Genomic DNA, 23,362 nt, shown 5'->3' with positions numbered 1-23,362 from the left:
GGTGGTAACGTTTGAGTACCCATTTGTATTGTTAGAGTAACTAATACCACATGTTTAACACTTTTTTTGGTTACATGATTTCATAGTTTTGATGTCTTCACTATTATTCTACAATGTAGAAAATAGTAAAAATAAAGAAAAACCCTTGAATGAGTAGGTGTGTCCAAACTTTTGACTGGTACTAATATATATAAAAAGCCAGCCCTTTCAACCTATGCAAATATATATCTGATTAATGTTGTTATTGAATGTTAGCGACACTATTTTCCAATATGCTGTGGTATCCATGATAATCCATCCATTCATTTCTTGCTGGTGTTAAACTGGTGCTGATGAGAATGCATTCAAGCTTCACAGGTTAGCGTTTTTGTCATGAATCTTGTTCTAGAGGCAGCTCTGCAGAGTGGTCACAAGCTGGCACAGCCACAAAGTCATAAAATATTATTTTAAACCTAACCCTAACCACACCGCTAACCTTAGTGCTTAACCTTAATTTTAAGACAAAAAAATACACGTTTGTTTTCAGAAATGTTTACAATAAAGCCAACTTTGACTTTGCAGCTGGACAATCTAGCGGAATTCTCTCAGTGCTGCCTCCAAGACAAGACTCAACCCAATAAATGTCAACCTGCGCACGCATACCCATAATGCACAGCGAGACGTTCCGTCAAACACGTAAACATATGAGTTTCTTAACGCGTTCATGTCCCTGTCGGAACTCGAAATGTCCGAATAGCTAACTGATTACACGCGGCACGTGTACAACTATCCAGTTAGCATGTCGGAAGTTCCTAGTTCCGCCAAATATCGAACGCGGCATCTGTCCTGCGTGTACGTTTGCGCCACAACAGAATGTAGGCAAATAAAAACGGTGCCTGGTGATGCTACGTTACAAGAAATAAACTACTTTGCGGTGAGTATTGCATTGACACGCGTCTGTTCAGGTTAGCTCACAAAATAACAATTAATGTTCTGTTTGGAAAGCATGTTAGTTTTGCTCTTGACAGCTAGTTAATGTTAGCTAGAGTGCAGTAGCTTGCTAACTGACAGCACGTAGGACGAGGAGAGAGCAAAAGCGGGTATTTGAGTAACTAGCTAAAAAAGGTGGTGCCTTTTTAATTGATATTATGTGACATGGATAAAGCTATTAAATAGCAATGCCTAGCTAACCGAGTAGTCCTGCTATTAAATATAACGTAACATTAAGCTAGCAAATTAGCAAACATCACTAGCTAGCTATCACATTTTGCACCATCCTCGACAACGGATTTTGCCAGCATTCTGCTGATCAACCTAGCTAGCTTTAGCTATCGCCATGTCCAGTGTTACTGAGCTATTAATCGCTTATGCATGTACCATATCCTGGTAAACAATGGAGAGAAAAAAATGCAGGCTCACTCAAGACAAATGTAGCCAGTTAGCTTACTAGCCAGGGGCTTGGAGAGGGCACATTTTTTTCGCGAGGCGTATTAAGTAGCCCAACATGTACTCTTGGAGCCTACCGTTACTCCTTAACCATATATAGGTGTGAATCAATTGAACCTTTTTGTTTTTTGAAAATTATTTATCGCTGATATGAAAGGTAAGGATGTCCTAATGCTGCCTTATGGACCCACATTATTGTGTTTTTAAAACGATACACCCATAAAAATAAATGTACCTAAAAATACTTAATGTTGACTTATCAATTACAAGTAATATAAATGCATGCTTATTCTTTGCAATTTACCTCTGCTATAAATTTATAAATAAAAGTGCTATTTTATATAACAAACAATTGCAAGGCCAAATTTTACATACAGTATTTTATGGAAATGATAAATTAACACATTAAGCGCCGCTTCCACAGCACATGAGGGACAGAATTTTACTGTGTGTTGCAAATGTATTTCTTACACTTGATGCATGTGTACTAAACTCAGCAAAAAAATAAACGTCCCTTTTTCAGGACCCTGTCTTTAAAATAATTTGTAAAAATCCAAATAACTTCACAGATCTTCATTGTAAAGGGTTTAAACACTGTTCCGCATGCTTGTTCAATGAACCATAAACAATTGCGGTCAAACAACCACCCCTCATCACTGTCAAACACTCCCAAAAACACTTCAGCGAGCAGGCCTTCCTAATTGACCTGGCCCGGGTATCCTGGAAGGATATTGACCTCATTCCGTCAGTAGAGGATGCCTGGTTGTTCTTTAAAAGTGCTTTCCTCACCATCTTAAACAATCATGCCCCATTCAAAAAATGTAGAACCAGGAACAGATATAGTCCTTGGTTCACTCCAGACATGATACCTTTCAGGAAAGTTAGGAACCAGTATACACAGGCAGTTAGGAAAGCAAAGGCTAGCTTTTTCAAAAAGAAATTTGCATCCTGTAGCACAAACTCCAAAAAGTTATCGCACACTGTAAAATCCATGGAGAATAAGAGCACCTCCTCCCACCTGCTAGGAAACACTGTTACCACTGATAAATCCACGATAATTGAGAATTTCAATTAGCATTTCTCTACGGCTGGCCGTGCTTTCCACCTGGCTACCCCTACCCTGGTCAACAGCACTGCACCCCCCCCACAGCAACTTGCCCAAGCCTCCCCCATTTTTCCTTCACCCAAATGCTGATGTTCTGAAAGAGCTGCAAAATCTGGACCTTCTCTTTCTAAAATGACCCACTGAAATTGTTGCAACCCCTATTACTAGCTTGTTAAACCTCTTATATCTAGCCTACCCTGCCTTTCTAAGGTTTTCGAAAGCCAAGTTAACAAACAGCTGACCGACCATTTTGAATCACACAGTACCTTCTCCGCTATGCAATCTGGTTTTCGAGCTGGTCATGGGTTCACCTCAGCCACGCTTAAGGTCCTAAACAACATCATAACCACCATCGATAATAGACAATACTGTGCAGCTGTATTCATCGACCTGGCCAAGGCTTCGACTGTCAATCACCACATTCTTATCGGCAGACTCCACAGCCTTGGTTTCTCAAATGACTGCCTCGCCTGGTTCACCAACTACTTCTCAGACTCTCTTCTCTGTATACATCAATGATGTCGCTCTTGCTGCTGGTGATTCTCTGATCCACCTCTACGCAGACGACACCATTCTGTATAATTATGGCCCTTCTTTGTACACTGCGTTAACTAACCTCCAGACAAGCTTCAATGCCATACAACTCTCCATCCGTGGCCTCCAACTGCTCTTAAATGCAAGTAAAACCAAATGCATGCTCTTCAACCGATCGCTGCCTGCACCTGCCCGCCCGTCCAGCATCAATACTCTGGATGGTTCTGACTTAGAATATGTGGACAACTACAAATACCTAGGTGTCTGGTTAGACTGTAAACTCCTTCCAGACTCACATTAAGCATCTCCAATCCAAAATTAAATCTAGGATCTGCTTCCTATTTCGCAACAAAGCATCCTTCACTCATGCTGCCAAACACCCTCGTAAAACTGACTATCCTGCCGATCCTTGACTTCGATGTCATTTACAAAATAGCCTCCAACACTCTACTCAACAAACTGGATGAAGTCTATCACAGTGCCATCTGTTTTGTTACCAAAGCCCCATATACTACCCACCACTGTGACCTGTATGCTCTCGTTGGCTGGCCCTCGCTTCATATTCGTTGCCAAACCCACTGCCAAACCCATCTTTGCTAGGTAAAGCCCCGCCTTATTTCAGCTCACTGGTCACCATAGCAGCACCCACCCATAGCACGCGCTCCAGCAGGTATTTTTCACTGGTCATCCCCAAAGCCAATTCCTCATTGGGCTGCCTTTCCTTCCCGTTCTCTGCTGCCAATGACTGGAATGAACTGCAAAAATCACTGAAGCTGGAGACTCCTATCTCCCTCACTAACTTTAAGCACCAGCTATCAGAGCAGCTCACAGATTACTGCACCTGTACATAGCCCATCCAACTACCTCATCCCCATACTGTTATTTATTTTGCATCCCAGTATCTCTACTTGCACATTCAGCTTCTGCACATCTATCACTCCAGTGTTAAATTGCGCTATTGTTATTTTTTTCGCCACTATGGCCTATTTATTGCCTTACCACCCTTATCCTACCTCATTTGCACACACTGTATATAGACTTTTTCTTTTGTATTATTGACTGTTTATTCCATATGTAACTAACTCTGGTGTTTTGTGTCACACTGCTTTGCTTTATCTTGGCCAGGTTGCAGTTGTAAATGAGCGCTTGTTCTCAACTAGCCTACCTGGTTAAATAATAGTGAAATAAATAAAATTGAGAATTAATGAACATGCACCTGTGGAATGGTTAACCCCTGTGCGGCCTCATCCAGCGAAAAATCCTATCGCCATTAGCATAACAAAATGTAATACTTTTTTTTTCAAATTATATCGTTTTATAGATACACCTCTCCTGAATTGAACCACGTTGTCCGATTTCAAAAAGGCTTTACAGCAAAAGCAAAACATTAGATTATGTTAGAGGAGTATATCGTAAAAGTAACCACTTAGCCATTTTCCGACCAACCACATGCATCACAAATAACCAAAAAACAGCTTAATGCAGCACTAACCTTTTACAAACTTCATCAGATGACACACCTAGGACATCATGTTACACAATGCATGCATTCTTTTGTTCGATAAAGTTCATATTTATATATAAAAACAGCATTTTACATCGGTGCGTAACGTTGACTATTTTCCCTCAAATGCATCCGATGAAACAGCGCTACAATTTACTAAATTACTATTCGAAAACATTTTTAAAATGTAATATTGTCATTCTAAGATTTATAGATGAATATCTCTTGAAAGCACCTGTAATGCCAGATTAAAAATAACTTTGCGATAAAAGGGGATGCGATACTCAGAACAATAGGCTAGCAATACAGGTCAGCTCCATCTCAGAACAATAGGCTAGCAATACAGGTCAGCTCCATCTCAGAACAATAGGCTAGCAATACTGGTCAGCGCCATCTTGGAACAATCGCATATCAAATCTAGTCTTGTATACTATTGTCAATAATCCCTTACCTTTGATTATCTTCATCCTTAGTCACTTACAGGAATCCCAGGTCCACAACAAATGTATTTTCGTTCGAAAAAGTTCATCCTTTATGTTCCATTAGCTTGTTGTTGTTAGGGGGTTTCTGAAGGCTGCACCAAAAGTTCCGACGTGCGTGGGGCTACTCTTTCAACAAAATGCATTTTTTTCTTATTTAGGTTCGTTCAAACATGTCAAACGTTGTATAACATAAATATTTAGGGCCTTTTTCAACTAGAGCTCCAATAAGATTCGAGGGGGGCGATCGCATTGTGTTTCAAAACGTTTCGAAAGGGGAGGGTAACCAGGGGCGCCGGCGTCATAATGGTGATGGCCCTCTCCGTGTGACCACGTTCCACAGCGTGTCATTCTGTCAGTTTTCACAGTAGAAGGCTCAAATCACTTTGTAAAGACTGGGGACATCTAGTGGAAGCAATAGGAAGTGCTCAATGAACCATAGCTCACGGTGTGATTAATAGGCAACGTGATGAAGTTGAGTCCGCAATTCAGAATTCCACTTCCTGTTTAGATCTGTCCCGGGGTTTTGACTGCCATATGAGTTCTGTTATACTCACAGACACCATTCAAACAGTTTTAGAAACTTTAGGGTGTTTTCTATCCACAAGTAGTACTTAGAAGCATATCCTAGCTTCTGAGTTTGAGTAGTAGGCCGTTTAAAATGGGCACAAAATTTTTTCAAAATGCGCTGTGGCGCCCCCTATCCTAGGCGACCGTCAAGAGGTTAAGAGCTTACAGACGGTAGGCAATTAAGGTCACAGTTATGAGAACTTAGGAGACTAAAGAGGCCTTTCTACTGACTCTGAAAAACACAAATTAGGATCCCCAGGGTCCCTGCTCATCTGCGTGAACGTGCCTTAGGCATGCTGCAAGGAGGCATGAGGACTGCAGATGTGGCAAGGCAATAAATTGCAATGTCCTTACTGTGAGACGTGTAAGACAGCACTACAAAGACAGGACGGACAGCTTATCATCCTCGCAGTGGCAGACCACGTGTAACAACACCTGCACAGGATCGGAACATCCAAACATCAGACCTGCGGGACAGTTACAGGATGGCAACAACAACTGCTCGAGTTACACCAGGAACGCACAATCCCTTCATCAGTGCTCAGACTGTCCGCAATAGGCTGAGAGAGGCTGGACTGAGGGCTTGTAGGCCTGTTGTAAGGCAGGTCCTCACCAGACATCACTGGCAACAACGTCGTCTATGGGCACAAACCCACCGTCGCTGGACCAGACAGGACTGGCAAAAAGTGCTCTTCATTGACAAGTCGAGGTTTTGTCTCACCGGGGGTGATGATCGGATTCGCGTTTATCGTCAAAGGAATGAGCGTTACACCGAGGCCTTTACTCTGGAGCGGAATCGATTTGGAGGTGAAGGGTCCGTCTGGGGCGGTGTCGCAGCGTCATCGGACCCCCCCCCCCACACAGAAATGTCTGAACTTTCAGGTGCCTTGGTGGAAGAGTGGGGTAACATCTCACAGCAAGTACTGGCAACTCTGGTGCAGTCCATGAGGAGGAGATGCACTGAAGTACTTAATGCAGCTGGTGGCCTCACCAGATACTGTTACTTTTGATTTTGACCCCCCCCCCGCCTCCTTCAGGGACACATTATTCAATTTCTGTAGGTCACGTCTCTGTGGAACTTGTTCAGTTTTTCAGTTTGAGTCTTATGTTCATAGTAATAATTACATGTTAAGTTTGCTGAAAATAACTGCAGTTGACAGTGAGAGGATGTTTCTTTTTTTGTTTGTCTTCCTGTCCTTCTTTGGTCCACACACATCACAGCACTTCTTGTTGCTACCAGCTGCAGTCTAGAATGATGAGAACTTAGTTTGGGAATTTTGCTTATCTCACTCATGTATGTATGTATGTATGTATGTATGTATGTTTCAGCAGGCCAAGGTAGGAGAGTCAGACGCACACGTGTGCAACAACATCACTCACACTTATTTCTGGTATTTGTGGTGTTGGTTCTGTGGGTCGGGCGGATGGGGCGCCAGCATCCTCCTCCTGAATGTTACTCACAATGGCTGCAGAAGCTGGGGTCCTCTGGATTTGAGGTCTTACCAATGCCTTGCCCAGCTCCTCGAAAAAGAGGCGTCTCCTCTGGAGCTTCTCTGTTCTAATCTCTCCTACCTCAAATGCCGATACCGATTAATCGGCCTTTTTTTATTTTTTTTAATCTATTTTTTTGTAGTAATGACAATTACAACAATACTGAATGAACACTTAATATAATACATCAATAAAATCTATTTAGCCTCAAATAATGAAACATGTTCAATTTGGCTTATATAATGCAAAAACAAAGTGTTGGAGAAGAAAGTAAAAGTGCAATATGTGCCATGTAAGAAAGCTAACGTTTAAGTTCGTTGCTCAGAACATGAGAACATATGAAAGCTGGTGGTTCCTTTTAACGAGTCTTCAATATTCCCAGGTAAGAAGTTTTAGGTTGTAGTTATTATAGGACTATTTCTCTCTACGATTTGTATTTCATATACCTTTGACTATTGGATGTTCTTATAGGCACTTTAGTATTGCCAGTGTAACAGTATAGCTTCCATCCCTCTCCTCGCTCCTACCTGGGCTCGAACCAGGAACACATCGACAACAGCCACCCTCGAAGCAGCGTTACCCATGCAGAGCAAGGGGAACAACTACTCCAAGTCTCAGATCGAGTGACGTTTGAAACGCTATTAGCGCGCACCCCGCTAACTAGCTAGCCATTTCACATCGGTTACACCAGCCTAATCTTGGGAGTTGATAGGCTTGAAGTCATAAACAGCGCAATGCTTGAAACACTGCAAAGAGCTGCTGGCAAAACGCACGAAAGTGCTGTTTGAATGAATGCTTACGAGCCTGCTGGTGCCTACCACCGCTCAGTCAGACTGCTCTATCAAATCATAGTCTTAATTATAATAAACACACAGAAATACAAGCCTTAGGTCATTAATATGGTCGAATCCGGAAACTATCATCTCAAACAGAACGTGGCATCCCTAAGTCTAAATATTCCTGCTACATTGAAGGTTGTGCAATGTCATAATTACGTAAAATTCTGGCGAATTAGTTCGCAACGAGCCAGGCGGCCCAAACTGTTGCATATACCCTGACACTGCGTGCAATGAACGCAAGAGAAGTGACACAATTTCACCTGGTTAATATTGCCTGCTAACTTGGATTTTATTTTAGCTAAATATGCAGGTTTAAAAATATATACTTGTGTATTGATTGCTTTTAAGAAAGACATTGTTTATGGTTAGGTACACGTTGGAGCAATGACAGTCCTTTTTCGCGAATGCGCACCGCATCGATTATATACAACGCAGGACAGGCTAGATAAACTTGTAATATCGTCAGCAATGTGTAGTTAACTAGTGAGTATGATTGATTGTTTTTTATAAGATAAGTTTAATGCTAGCTAGCAACTTACCTTTGCTTCTTACTGTATTCGCGTAACAGGCAGGCTCCTCGTGGAGTGTAATGTAAGGCAGGTGGTTAGAGCGTTGGACTAGTAACCGGAAGGTTGCAAAAACGAATCCCTGAGCTGACAAGGTAAAAATCTGTCGTTCTGCCCCTGAACAAAGCAGTTAACCCACCGTTCCTAGGCAGTCATTGAAAATAAGAATGTGTTCTTGACTAACTTGCCTTGTTAAATAAAGGTGTAAAAAAAAAAAAAAACGATTGTTACACAAATTTGAAATCGGCCCTAATTAATCGGCCGACCTCTATTCAGGAATGAGTGAGCTACATGACATTGAGCATGTAGTCACCCAGGTGTCCTACACAAGTTTCCCAGATGTACCCAAGTGGCCGAAGTGATACATTTTGAAGTAAATAACTATATACAAAATGCTATTCTAACACAACCCCCCCAAAAAAGGGAAATTTGAATTAACAAGGGTACTATTTACACACATTCAATGTACAATATTGTGAAGACCCTCAGTCCTCTACACAATATTGTGCTACTGATGCCATGCCCCATAGCAGTCTCTTTCTGCTGTAAAGCAGAGGGTTACTGAACAAGTGGTGCAGGTGATGGGGCATTTCCTGTGACAAAGGGCACAACGACGCCTCCCTACTGTGCCCCTTTTGCCCTGAGGCACATTCATGCCTGCAGAGATGAATCTGGGCAGGTGAACACCACTGGTTGGAGCAGAAGGGACAGAGGTAGAGGGGACAGAAGGTGCTGCAGTGGACTTCCTGTCGCAAGCAAGCTCCTGGATGAGCTGCTCTCGGAAGGCTAGCTGTGAGATGGAGGAGCTGTCCACAGCTTTTAGCCATTTCCTTCTGGAGGATGAAGCCATTCACCACAGCAATGTCGATGAAATTATAGAAAAATGTCTTGTGGAGAACATTGTAGTAACCTATCAGCGTGTCTGACAGGTCCACACCTCCCATGCCCTTGTTGTAATCCTGTATGGCTGCAGGAATGGGTACATTTTTGGTGGTCCATGCCCCAGTAGCGCCCTTCACACGCCTGATGACGTGATCGCCACTGAAGGACTTGTGGATAATGGTGCGCATGAGCACCTCTCTGGTATCCATCCACTTCACAAAGAGCAGGCCATCTTGGCGAATCCATCTCATGGTATCCTGCTCAGCCCGCTTAGGCATGTCATTCGCCTTGGTTTTCGGAAAGCCCACTGTTGGTCCGAATGGTGCCACAAGCCCACACATCCAGCTTCCTCAGGTCTGAACAGGGTAGGGCTTGTGTAGAAATTGTACACAAAGTTTGTAGCCCTTCCCCAGCAGTTGAAAATCTAGTAATGCCATGACAGAATCATAACTGAGTCCCTTACCGGTCGCAAAACTGCTCTTCCCCTCGTAAACAAAAAAATTGCACGTGTATGCACATGCAGAATCAGCCAAAACAAACAGTTTGTAACCCCATTTAGTTGGTTTATTACACATGTATTGTTTTAGGCCTATTCTGGCCTTTTGAGGCTACCATCCTCTCATCGATGGAAAGGTTCTGGGCGGGCTGAAAATAGGTCTTGCAGGCCTCAACCACACTGATAGAGGTTCTATTTTGCAGAGCCTATCAAACCTTGCTGTGTCTCGCTTCTTCACGTTGTCCTTATCAACTTCTGAGTCACTGATATTAAGTGCCTGTGAGATTGTCAGAAACCTTTTGCATGACATGACAGTGGAGGGGAAAGGCAGTTGATAGAGGGAAGTAGTTTTCCAGTAGTCTTTCAGGGTTTTCAGCTTCACAAGACCCATGTAAATGACCATTGACGGGTAACAAAAAAGATCTGACATGGAAATGGGCTTCCATCCCTCTTTACCTGCCTGCTTCTTAGCACCATACTTATTAGTGTTCAACACCAGGGAATCAACAACTGAGGGTGGAAAAACAGCTGAAAAAGTTGCATGGGTCATGTCCAGTTCAGGTCCTGGTGGCCTTTTCGGTCTGAATATTGGAGGTGGTGGCGCCACATCCTCCAGCACAGAGTGCCAACGACCCTCCTCTCTGATTGCAGGTTTCTCTTCCCCACCTCCACTTCTTTGTCACAGACTTCACACCTAGCCGGGCGGGGGTAGGTGTGGAGCCTGAGACAGCAGGGGTCCAGCTAGATGAACCAGCACCTGTGGGTGATGGGCACCTTGGCAGTGGGGGCTCCCAATCAGAATCGGAGGGACTGTGAAATAAAGACAGACACACAGATTATATATAGAGTAGGGAAGCCAATTACTATGGTGAGGTGCTGTTCCATTCCATGTTTAGATAAAATGCATGTAAAAAAATATCATATACACACAGACACAATGTAGAGCCATGTGTACCTCACACATTTCATTACTGATTATATATGTCAAATAAAATACAAATATCTCAAACGACTCAAATGAATAATATTTGATATTATTAATTTCAAACGGCTTGAGGTACTTACCAGCCCAAAATTGCATCCTCTCCGTGCAACATTTCCTCAAATTGGGAGTCCAAACTTGTCTCACAATCTCACAATCTGACTCATCTTCAAGTAACTCAGTGTCACTTTCTCTATCAGTTTCGTCAATAATATCGTGTAGATCTGTATATCTGGACTTTGCCTTTGATTTTCCTGATTTACTCACTATAATTCTTTCGATAAAATAGGGGAAAATGAATTCAAATTCAAGCTGCTTTATTGGCATGAAAAACATTGTCAATATTGCCAAAGCAACATTGTAATACAATAACAGATAATAATATAAAATGGCAGTGAATACAAAATTAAATATAAAAATAATAACAATAAAATAATAGTAGAATGTAATAAATATAAAATTGAAATATGGAAAATGAATCTATAACTAAATAACGGTCATCTTCACCATTACATCATTACTACAACTACTATCATCATTACCACTACTACTATCACCATCACTAAACTGCTATCATTACCACCCATACTACTACTATTTGGAATGATAAATAACAATAATAGTAATAATAAGTAAGTTACTGCTTACTATGCATATGTTATTATTCAGTGTCCCTCAGGCTATGGCAGGCAAATATATATTTGGCTGCAAGAGGAGCCATTACTCCTTCCCCCATGAGTATTTTTAGTTTTTCCTCTGGGTTTAATAAGTTAATTTGGAATAAATGTAGTCATTTCTGTAAATAAGGAATCTCTTTGAGGAATATTTATCACAGTAAAGGAGAAAGTGCATCTCTGTCTATACCTCCCTTGTCGTGCAGTGACCACATACACGCTCCTCTTTGGGTAGCCATGTCTTTTTATGTCTGCCGGTTTCTATTGCCAATCGGTGGTCACTCAGCCTGTACTTGGTAAGGATCTGTCTCTGCTTCGTATCTCTGACAGAGTAGAGATAATCAGCCAATTCATATTCTCTGTTTAGGGTCAGATAGCAATTTAGTCAGCTTTGGGATTTTGTTTCGTTTTTCCAATGTTGTAAATATGAGTCCTTTGATTGGTTCATGATTTTGTTTATTTGAATTCTTTCTTTTGAAGCAGTGCTGGTGTCAGCTTGGTTGGTGAGGTCCAACACCAGCTGACTGAGAGGGCTTGTTTCTGGGCTCAGCTCTTGGATTTGGAGTGCTTTAAATTGCAGACTTGAATTTGGACTTGAATTTGGGTGTGGGCAAAATTTTACTGATCTTTTCTGTATTTTCATTATTACTGGAAAGCGGCCCAATTCTGCCCTACATGCATTAGTTGGTGTATTTCTCTGGACTTTCTGGATTTTCTGACAGAATTCTGCATGTAGGGCTTCAATTGGATGTTTGAAGTCCAGTTTATTGAGTGGCCCCCAAACCTCACTTCCGTAAAGAGCTATTGGTAGGATTACACTGTCAAATATTTTGGTCCAAATTCTAATTGGGATGTTGATTTTTGAATAATTTCATTTTTATTGCATACAATGCTCTGCGGGATTTTTCTTTGAGTGCATTCACTGCCATATTAAAGTTTCCCGATGCATATATGGTCAGACCAAGGTAGGTGTAATGTTTAGTGTGTTCAATGATGGTGTTGTTAAGGGTGAATTTTATATTTGTGTTTCTGACATCTGGTTTTCTTTTGGAAAATCATGATTTTCGTTTTTTGGAAATTTTACTGCCAGGGCCCAATTATGGCAATCTTGCTCTAGAATATTAATGTTGTGTTGAATACCTTCTTTGGTTGGTGATAGAAGTACCAAGTCATCAGCATATAGCAGGTATTTCACCTCTGTGTCAAATAGTGTGAGTCCTGGGGCTGGAGAATGGTCCAACATGTCTGCTAATTCATTGATATAAATGTTGAAAAGGTTTGGACACAAACTGCAGCCTTGTCTCACACCTCGACATTGTGAAAATAATTCTGTTCTTTGGTTTTTGATTTTTATTGCAGATTTATTTTCTGTGTACATACATTTTATTAAGTCATACACCTTACCACCAAGCCCACTTTGGAGAATTTTGTAGAATAGCCTTTCATGCCAAATAGAATCAAATGCTTTTTTTAAAGTCAATAAAGCAAGCAAAGATTTTGCCCTCTTTTTTTTATATATATATATATATATATATGGCCAGTAGTGCGATGGTTAGGGAGAAAGCCAATTTGACATTAACTTATTACTTTTTTTTTCTTGGCGACTGGTTTGATCTCGACTCAATACTGCTAAGCACAAACAACGTGGCTCCTTCAGGTAGAAATTTCAATGGCGAATGGCTGTGTTACACTCGACTTTCGTTCAAGAGCTGGTCTTCCCGGATATAACCATTAGATATTGCAGTTTACCTCAACTCATTGGCTATCTACCAAGCTAGATTTCAAGGTGGTCATTGGGCCGAAATAGTCAATCAACGAAGCACTGGTCATATCATTGGCGCGCAATGTGTTCAAATCAGTTCCTTTCGGTCAATACGTCCCGCAAAAAGAACCATCATGTATGGTTGTGTTACTAACAAACAGGATTGCAATGAAACCAACCATGACTAGATAAACATACGTTTAGTGTGAGTAATTACATCGACTGTTTCGTCGGAAGTTGAAGGAGACGGAATTCATGACACAAGCCGTTTACAAAATGTTTCGTTAGGCTATAAAAATGGATTTCATCAAACAAAACAACCATTTATTGTGAAGGTTGGACCTTTTTGTATTGCCAAAAGAAGATCTTCAAAGGTAATTTATTATTTTATTGCTATTTCTGACTTTCGTGACGCTAATGCTTGGTTGGAAAATGCTAGTAATACGTGTGTGTGTGTGCTGTCCTCAGATTATCAGCATGGTATGCTTTCGCCGTAAAGCCTTTTTGAAATCTGACAGTGGTTGGATTAACAAGATGTTAAGCTTTTAAATGATGTAAGGGAATACCCCCCTGAAATGGACAAAAATGAATGGGATCATATTGGCACCGTACGAAACATATACACGATGTACAATACCACTCAATTGGTCGCCGTTTCATTCAAAACATATTGCAAATGCCAAGTGTAACACAGCAAAAATCCAATAGATTGCAAATGCACATCAAGGGTCAAATTTTTTCCTAAAACTTATCACCCCCTTAATTAGTGCTTTCTGGACCGTTTTCTGAAATTCTTGCGTTTTTTAAAATTCATTATTTAACAAAATGTTTTGTCAATTATACATGTATAAGATCTGTATGAACATGCTTTTGTCCCAAAAAATGTTTTTACTTTTTTTTTGTCCATTTGCAATATGATTTCATAGGAAGTCAAGTCAGTGAACCATTGCCAAATGCAATAAGACATGTACAAATGCAATGTGAAAGTATTGAAAGTGCTAAATCAGGAAGTTATGTCCATTTGCCATGTACGATCATAGGAAGTCAGTTTCCAAACCCAAAAGTCAGTGAACCATGTCCAAATGGCATTTATACTGCCCAAATGATATATAGCACTGTTAAGCCATGAATCAACCTAGATGGTCTATTTGTCATGAATGAGGAGGGACTAAGTGGGACTCTGTTTTCTTTTACGATTTTTATTTTATTTTATAAACTTCCCAAATCTCCAGGGGCACCCCCTATTGGATGGGCACGGGTGGGGGGGTGCTCCCTACCCAACCGTGGACCTCTTGCACCTCCCTAAAGGCATTTTTTAAAAATTATCAGATTTTAAAATAGCTCACCATCACGGTTATTCAGACACCCGCCAAGTTCGAGGCAACCTAAACTCAGAATTAGTATTAGAAATATTGTATTACCTTTGCTGATCTTTGTCAGAATGCACTCCCAGGACTGCTACTTCCACAAGAAATGATGTTTTTGTTCGAAATAATCCATAGTTATGTCCAAATACCTCCATTTTGTTTGTGTGTTCAGGTCACTATCCAAAGGGTAACGCGCGAGCGCAATTCGAGACACAAAAAGTCAAAATGTTCCTTTACCGTACTTAGAAGCATGTCAAACGCTGTTTAAAATCAATTTATATGGTATTTTGAACGTAAAATTGCGCTAATATTCCAACCCGACAATAGTGTATTCATTCGAGGACAAGAAAAAACTGTGTGCTCGTGGGAACGCGCATATCCAATCTCTTTGTCCTCAGGCAGTCCACTCAGTAACTGAGCTCCTATGCTCTGCCCAGAGACAGGAGAAGGCTCAATCCACTTTCTGAAGGCTTTAGACAACCAATGGAAGCCTTAGAAAGTGCAACGTAACAGCACAGATACTGTAGTTTCGATAGAGAATCAAAAGAACTACAATTCTCAGACTTTCCACTTCCTGCTTGGAATTTTCTCAGGTTTTTGCCTGCCATATAAGTTCTGTTATCACAGACACCATTCAAACAGTTTTAGAAACTTCAGAGTGTTTTCTATCCACATCTACTAATGATATGCATATTCTCGTTTCTGGGCAAGAGTAGTAACCAGTTTAAATCGGGTACGTGTTTTTTTTTTTTTTATCCGGTCGTGAAAATACTGCCCCCTATCCATATCGGGTTAAACATATTACAAAAGTCAGCCAGCAAGTCACCGTCCATAAGTCAATTAGCTATCATTCTGACACCAAACATATTATAAACTGACACCACACCCACTTTTTCAAACTCGTTTAGAAGCCAACTATCACATATTTCAGAGCAGGCCCAAAATTCACAGTGCCTTCTGTTTAAACCATAATAAAAACATAAAACACGTAGTTACGTTCTAGTTGCGGGTCCAGTTCTGACATTGTGTAGGCGTAGCTGAGGCGACCCCGAATTCCAAGTTTTGGCTCGATAGGTCAATTGGAGCCCGAGCAGCGACCTTTAATTGGTGCTGAAAATCCAAATTTTCCGGGCATTACTACGGGGTCCTTGAATGAGCTATCAGACAAACATTAGGGTCCGTCTATGGGCCGAGGCGGTTTCAATGCACCTAGTCTTGCGACTCTGGGACTTTTCTAAATGTTGTCATTTTTGTGATGGTCATAATGAATTGAAGTTATTGCAAATGTACGAGGCTGTTTCTCGGTCTGAGAACCTTAGTGCACGGTGAGTTACTTGGCTCTATCGACTTGAGCTCTAGAACAGGTTTCTAAAGTTTCAGAACTCTAGGTCTGACGGTTCGAACAAAGGTAACTATTGCAGGCTCTGTCTCTAAGCCCCACACTGTCACTCCGTCCTTGCTGTGTATGTGTGTGAGCTTTCCTTGGAAATCTGATGGGATTAATGACTGATTTACAGTTCATGAGGGTTGCCTAATCACACATTTGAAGTTTTGGAAAGATGTGACTTTTTTAACCCTTCGAAACAGCCCCTTTGACCCCAATTAAAGGCACTTCCGGTTGGCACAGGAAGCTTAAAGTAAACACATCCTCATTGGGCTAGGCTTTTACAGAATTCTGAGTTTAAAGTCTACGTTAAGAACTGACTGATTTACACAGGGTTGAATGCAGTGATTATTATTATTTTTTTCTAACTGCAGGTTTGGTACATCAAAACACCTTTAGGGTGAATTTAACCTTCTGGTTGCTCCAGGAAGCTTAGAATCAACACAGGCAGACCTCATAGTGGCCTGATGAATTGTCATCTGAGACAGGTTCATAAGGCAGTCATAACCCACATAGGCTTCAGGTTGAATTAACCTGTTTGGGATAGGGGGCAGTATTGAGAATTTTGGAAAAAATATGTGCCCATTTTTAACTGCCTCCTACACCAACTCAGAAGCTAGAATATGCATATTATTGTTCAGGTTTGGATAGAAAACACCCTAAAGTTTCAAAAACTGTTTGAATGGTGTCTGTGAGTATAACAGAACTCCTATGGCAGGCAAAAATCTGAGAAGGTTTCATGCAGGAAGTGGCCTGTCTGACAAGGAGTCGTTCTTCTTGCCTCTGTTTATTGAAGAGTAAGGATTTTAGCTGTAACGTGACAATTCCTAGGGCTCCAATAGGCTCTCAGAGCCCGGGAAAAACAGGAAAGATGACGAGGGAGCCTCAGGCTGAAACAGATTATCGCCTCTTCCAAGTGTCCCATTAGGTGACAATGGAATGAGGCGCGTGCGCGATTCGCCCCCGTGGAGAAATTTCATTCGGGTGTTTAGCTTATTGCAGATTCCCGGTCGGAATATTATCGCTTTTCTACGAGATAAATGGCATAAATTGATTTTAAACAGCGGTTGACATGCTTCGAAGTACGGTAATGGAATATTTAGACTTTTTTAGTCACGTCGTGCGCCATGCTCGTGACCGTGATTTAGTATTCTGATAGTGTCTAGAACGCATGAACAAAACGCCGCTGATGGAACATAACGATGGATTATTTGGGACCAAACCTACATTTGTTATTGAAGTAGAAGTCCTGGGAGTGCATTCTGACGAAGAACAGGAAAGGTAAGCCCGTTTTTCTTATAGGAAATGTGATTTTTGGTGAAGGCTAATCTTGCCGGGTGTCTAAATAGCTAGCCCGTGATGGCTGGGCTATGTACTTACAATATTGCAAAATGTGCTTCATCCGAAAAGCTATTTTAAAATCGGACATATCGAGTGCATAGAGGAGTTCTGTATCTATAATTCTTAAAATAATTGTTATGCTTTTTGTGAACGTTTATCGTGAGTAATTTAGCAAACTGTTAGTACATTCCCCGGAAGTTTGCGGGGGGTATGCTTTTTCTGAACGTCACATGCTAATGTAAAAAGCTGTTTTTTGATATAAATATGAACTTGATTGAACAGACATGCATGTATTGTATAACACAATGTCCTAGGTGTGTCATCTGATGAAGATCATCAAAGGTTAGTGCTGCATTTAGCTGTGGTTTGGGTTTTTGTGACATGATATGCTAGCTTGAAAAATGGGTGTCTGATTATTTCTGGCTGGGCACTCTGCTGACATAATCTAATGTTTTGCTTTCGTTGTAAAGCCTTTTTGAAATCGGACAGTGTGGTTAGATTAACGAGATTCTTGTCTTTAAATAGCTGTAAAATAGTCATATGTTTGAGAAATTGAAGTAATAGTATTTCTAACGATTCAAAAATCGCGCCACTGGATTTCAGTGGCTGTTACGCAGGTGGGACGAATTCGTCCCACATGCGCCAGAGAGGTTAAGGGGAAGAGGCAATGTATTCCTATGGGGAGAGAAGTCATTGCAAACTGTTTGATGTAAACACCTTCTTTTCACTGTTAAGGGTTAATGCCACACGGTCAAGGTTAGGCTTGCACAGATCGGGAGAACCTCAGGAACGTTGCTGAGGTTGAATTGCGCTTCTAACCCTAACTGTTCTCTCGCTGTCACCCAAAAGCACTTGAAATTTAGGTCTAGGCTTCATTATGGGCCTACTTTTTTTCACGGTCGCTGCGCTCGGGCTGAGCGAGCTACGGTCAAGCGGGGTATCTCGTTGAACTCGGCCCAGCCTAGAGATTATGGTAATGCCATTGCGGGCTCTGTGTGTCTTCAAGCCCCGCACTGTCACTCCATCCTTTGTGTGTGTGTGTGTGTGTTTTTTCTTTGACATCTGTTGGGAGAAATGACTGATTTACAGTTCAGGAGGGTTGCCTAATCGCACATTTGAAGTTTTGGAAAGATGTGACTTTATTAACCCTTCGAAACAGCCCCTTTGACCCCAATTAAAGGCACTTCACCATTGACACAGGAAGCTGAAAGTGAACACATATCCTCATTGGGGTAGGCTCTTATAGAATATTGAGTAAAGTCTTTACGTTAAGAACTGACTTATTTACAGAGGGTTGAATGAATGTGTTATTTCAGAAAATCACAAATCTCGCAGAGCTCCGAAACCCGTCTTAGCGGATTTGTCTGAACACGCTGCAACTGGATCTAACTTTTTTGGGGGGGAAACTATTTTTTTTTTTTTAACATCACCAATTGTACGATTTCTCTTAAATTACGATAGATAAATGTCTGGTTCTTTTTTTTCCTGACACCGTAGGTTCATGTACTTTGACGTGAAGCGGTCAAATTAGTGCTCTATTTTAGTTTTTGACCTTTAATCTCATAAAAATGGCCTTAACTCAAAAAGAGTTGAGGCCTCGACGCCATCTTGTTCGGGGCTAACTACCCATTATGCGAAACCTATGCTCACCAAGTTTTGTCTTCGAAGTATTTTCCGTTTAGGAGAAATGGCCATTTGGTGATGTTTTGTACATTTGCAATAAGATTCCATTTGCCATCTGCTGGAATTTACTGGGACAGCGGAAAAATTACCTAAATTTGAACATTTTATAAAATGGAAACCGAATGTCCAAGAGACTTCGTTCGATGACTTCCCGGAAGATCTGGCCCCGGTGCACGGCCCGCCGCCGTCCGCGAATTCCCGCCGCCGTCCGCGAACATTCGCAGACGTCTAAGGGACCGTACATTTGCAATATGGAGTTTCTCATCAATCATACAGCAAATGCCAAAAAGGGTCCTTCATGTATGTAAGATACATATATTTACAAGAATGTTTAATATTACGAATGGTGTATTTAGAATTTTTGCACTCTGCAATTTCACCGGATGTTAGTCAGGTGGGACGCTAACGTCCCACCTAGCCTAGAGGTTTTAAGGAGCCACACATGCCAAGCTGTTTTATTTGTGTCCCTCTCAATTTGCACCTGGCTGGGTTAGTGTGGGAAAATACTGCATTTTTATTTTATTTTTTACAACGTATTGTAATAACAGTGTGCAGGTTCCCATCAAGACATTGTGTAGTTTCACACATTACAAAGGGTAAAGAGTGCGAGAAAAGCGGGAGACAGGTTCTTGGTGCTATGTTGGAACAGTAGGCCCAGGGAGGAAGACAGTAGGCCCAGGGAGGAAGAAGAGTGTCAAGGCACACAGCAAACCTTTGTTTCATTTTTACTTGTTTTCACCTACATACACACTTTTATTACCCTCGGGTCCAGTGAACCCGAACACCACACATGTAATATGAATATGTAAGGGGGGTGTTATTTTGCATGTTCTTCACAGAAAATGAGCCAAGGCCAATGAGTCTCAGGTTATTCATTGTATCATTTTTCTTTTAGTAAACATTGAAAATGGGTCCCACAGACCCGAACAACACACAAGGGTTTTAACAAAACTCTCCCGTACAGAAGACGCCTTCTTCCAATGACTGATGTGTAATGGAACTGAGATTCATGATCAAGGTCAAGCTATTAGCACTTTGAAAAACTGCTATCCAAGGTACCGAACCGTGGCAGAGATTAGTCCCGCACTAACTTCAGTTGTCCCATTTATTATGATCTATTCTAGTGTTACACAAGGCTACCCAAAATAATGAAAATTAGATATAGCTATGGTAATATCGATATGCTGGCAATTCTGTGAAACTAGGCCTATTTTATCAGAATGCTAATGAATTCACAATCATGCTCTATGAACATGTTCAATTTTCCCTCTTTTTTAAAATTTTTTGTTTTAGGTGTCCAGTGAGTGTGTAGAGCTAGCCAGCTGTATGATGTCAATGGTCTTGTTTGCCTCTGTGGTGCGGGTGGTGGACGGTCTACCCCTGTCTGCCTCCACAGACTACGAGCAGGACAAAGGCCTTCAGGAAACCAAGAAGCAAGTCAAAGCACTGTCCAAGAAACTCAGCCAGTTCCCTGACCGGTGCACTCTGAAGGCTGGACAGTACAATATCAAGTAAGTTGCAAGTCACACTTAATGGGATACTTCAGGAAGTTGCTAACTAGTGCTAGGCCAATTGCTAACTAGCGTTAGCACAATGACTGGAAGTCTATGGGTATCTGTTAAGTATAATTCAACTGAATCATAATCATAAAGGGTGTTACAGGGTTTGGTTTTTCCATTTATGTTTTGAGGTTGAACTTGTGTACGTATAGCTTGTTGGTGACCTCGTTAGTCAGTATGTGTTACACCTGTGCTGGTTGCCATCTCATTAGTGGTAAGGTGTTTCACCTGTGCTGGCCTTGGTGCTATTTATGAGTGGCTGGCCCAGTACTCTAGTTGTCTTGATAGATGCCGGGGGTTAACACCTTTAATTGGCTATCCCTATTTTTATTTCTAACAATCAAGCCTTTATCAGATTTTGTTTTGCTTCACATTTTCGGAATGTATCCTGTCTTTAAGTTTGGTGGGTTTTTCTTTTGGTTTGCTTCTTAGGCAAATTTTTGTAGCTATCTTTTAGGTCCCAGTTGTTGTTGTTGTTGCTATGTAACTTTCAGTGGACAGCCCTATGAGTGTCTTTTAGAACCCTTTCTAAAACCACACCGGTTTTGGTTGTCAGTTTGTCAGTTCCTCCTTTAGTTTGAGTAATATTTTTTGGGGGGGGTAGGGGAGATTTCCTGGGGAATGTAACAAAATTGGGTCTCGTCCGGGATATTGTTTCCCATGAGTATGGAAGTCACTCTAGTCACCTACTCTGAAGCTCTGCTGTGCCCAGATATTTGAGTGTTCAAAATACACTTTTGTGGTAGTTTGTCACTGACATCCCTTATAAGATTGGTGGAATCATTTTGAAAGTTGTATAAACACAGAGGCTAATAAAAATGTAAAAAGGGCCATGGACTCTAAGTTGAAAGCATTTGTAATAAACCCTACATGGGAGATGCTAGATACATTTATGAAGGCTAATCCGCTCGATATTGTAAAGCATTATATCAAACTGGTATCTGGCAATCCAAAAGCAGTAGTCCTTTGATCGGTACTGCTTTGGTGGAGGAGGAAATCCTTCTGGAGAGGTTGATGAACTGGGTGGTAGAGTACATCCCGTAGACGTGCAGCTGAGGGAGTTAGAAATGAAGGTGAAATTGGAAGAACAGAAATTAGAGCTTGAGCACAAGGAAAAGGAAAGCGAACGTGGGGAGAGATTGGAGGAACATAAATGAGTTAGAGCACAGGGAAAGACAAGATGAGCGTGCAGCCAAACAACAAGAATGTGCAGCCAGACTAGAACAATAAGAACGTGTGCATGCCATTCGATTGAAAGAGCTGGAAGCACTCCGAATCCAGTCTGGCCGTCTTGCTCTCTCAACAGTTTGATCTTGGTCGGAACAGCTGGTTGTACTGCCTTTTAATGAAAAGAGGTGGATGTAGGTTTTACTTTGTTTGAGGGGATTCCCACATGCCTAAAATGGCTGAGATATTTGGTCACTGCTCCTCAATATGTCCTTGTGGGAAAGGCTCAAAGTGTACGCCGCTTTATTTCCCGACTAGAGTTCATATTGACACTGTTATAGCTGCTATACCTTGGGCTTACGAGTTGGTCCCAGAGGCATACTGACAATAGTTCCGTAAATTACAAAAGACACAATCACAAAGCCATGATGAGTTCGCTGGGGAACAAGCATGTCTTTTGATTGCTGCTGTGGTTCTCAAGAGGTCAAGGACCTTGAGGATTTGAAGACACTCCTACTTCTCGAGCAGTTAACCTCTCTAGGGCCGGCGGGACGAAATCGTCCCACCTACGTAACAGCCAGTGGAATCCTGTGGCGCGATATTCAAATACCTTAGAAATGCTATTACTTCAATTTCTCAAACATATTACTATTTTACAGCATTTTAAAGACAAGACTCTCGTTAATCTAACCACACTGTCCGATTTCAAAAAGGCTTTACAACGAAAGCAAAACATTAGATTATGTCAGGAGAGTACCCAGCCAGAAATAATCAGACACCCATTTTTCAAGCTAGCATATAATGTCACATAAACCCAGAAGACAGCTAAATGCAGCACTAACCTTTGATGATCTTCATCAGATGACAACCCTAGGACATTATGTTACACAATACATGCATGTTTTGTTCAATCAAGTTCATATTTATATCAAAAACCAGCTTTTTACATTAGCATGTGACGTTCAGAACTAGCATACCCCCCGCAAACTTCCGGCGAATTTACTAAATTACTCACGATAAACGTTCACAAAAAGCATAACTATTTTAAGAATTATAGATGCAGAACTCCTCTATGCACTCGATATGTCCGATTTTAAAATAGCTTTTTGGTGAAAGCACATTTTGCAATATTCTAAGTAGATAGCCCGGCATCACAGGGCTAGCTATTTAGACACCCAGCAAGTTTAGCCTTCACCAAACTCCGATTTACTATTAGAAAAGTTTGATTACCTTTGGTGTTCTTCGCCAGAATGCACTCCCAGGACTTCTACTTCAATAACAAATGTTGGTTTGGTCCCAAATAATCCATAGCTATGTTCAAACAGCGGCGTTTTGTTCGTGCGTTCAAGACACTATCCGAATGGTAAATAAGGGTCACGCGCATTTCGTGACAAACAAATTCTAAATATTCCATTACTGTACTTCGAAGCATGTCAGGAGGGCAAGAAATGGTCAGACAGGCCACTTCCTGTAAGGAATCTTCTCAGGTTTTTGCCTGCCATATGAGTTCTGTTATACTCACAGACACCATTCAAACAGTTTTAGAATCTTT

At 41.3% G+C, this 23,362-nt stretch overlaps 1 protein-coding gene across 2 annotated transcripts in view; it reads left to right on the top strand.

The window, feature by feature from the left end:
- The first annotated feature begins 800 nt into the window (after nucleotides 1-800).
- Nucleotides 801-23,362, top strand: part of LOC115155605 (vesicle-trafficking protein SEC22a) — a 39,154-nt gene continuing 16,592 nt past the window's right edge. The window contains exons 1-3 of one of the 2 annotated variants that reach the window (XM_029702380.1): nucleotides 846-913; nucleotides 19,980-20,139; nucleotides 20,378-20,595. In XM_029702380.1, coding sequence (XP_029558240.1) covers nucleotides 20,411-20,595 — 185 coding nt within the window. In that variant the 5' untranslated portion in view covers nucleotides 846-913; nucleotides 19,980-20,139; nucleotides 20,378-20,410. Of the gene's footprint in view, nucleotides 914-19,979; nucleotides 20,140-20,377; nucleotides 20,596-23,362 lie in introns of both variants that reach the window. The other variant, XM_029702379.1, reaches the window with a different exon arrangement.

This window comes from Salmo trutta, chromosome 20 (assembly GCF_901001165.1).
Source record: "Salmo trutta chromosome 20, fSalTru1.1, whole genome shotgun sequence".
NCBI lineage: Eukaryota > Metazoa > Chordata > Actinopteri > Salmoniformes > Salmonidae > Salmo > Salmo trutta.
Note: the sequence above shows the minus strand (reverse complement) of the source record. Positions and strands in the feature narration are given on the sequence as shown.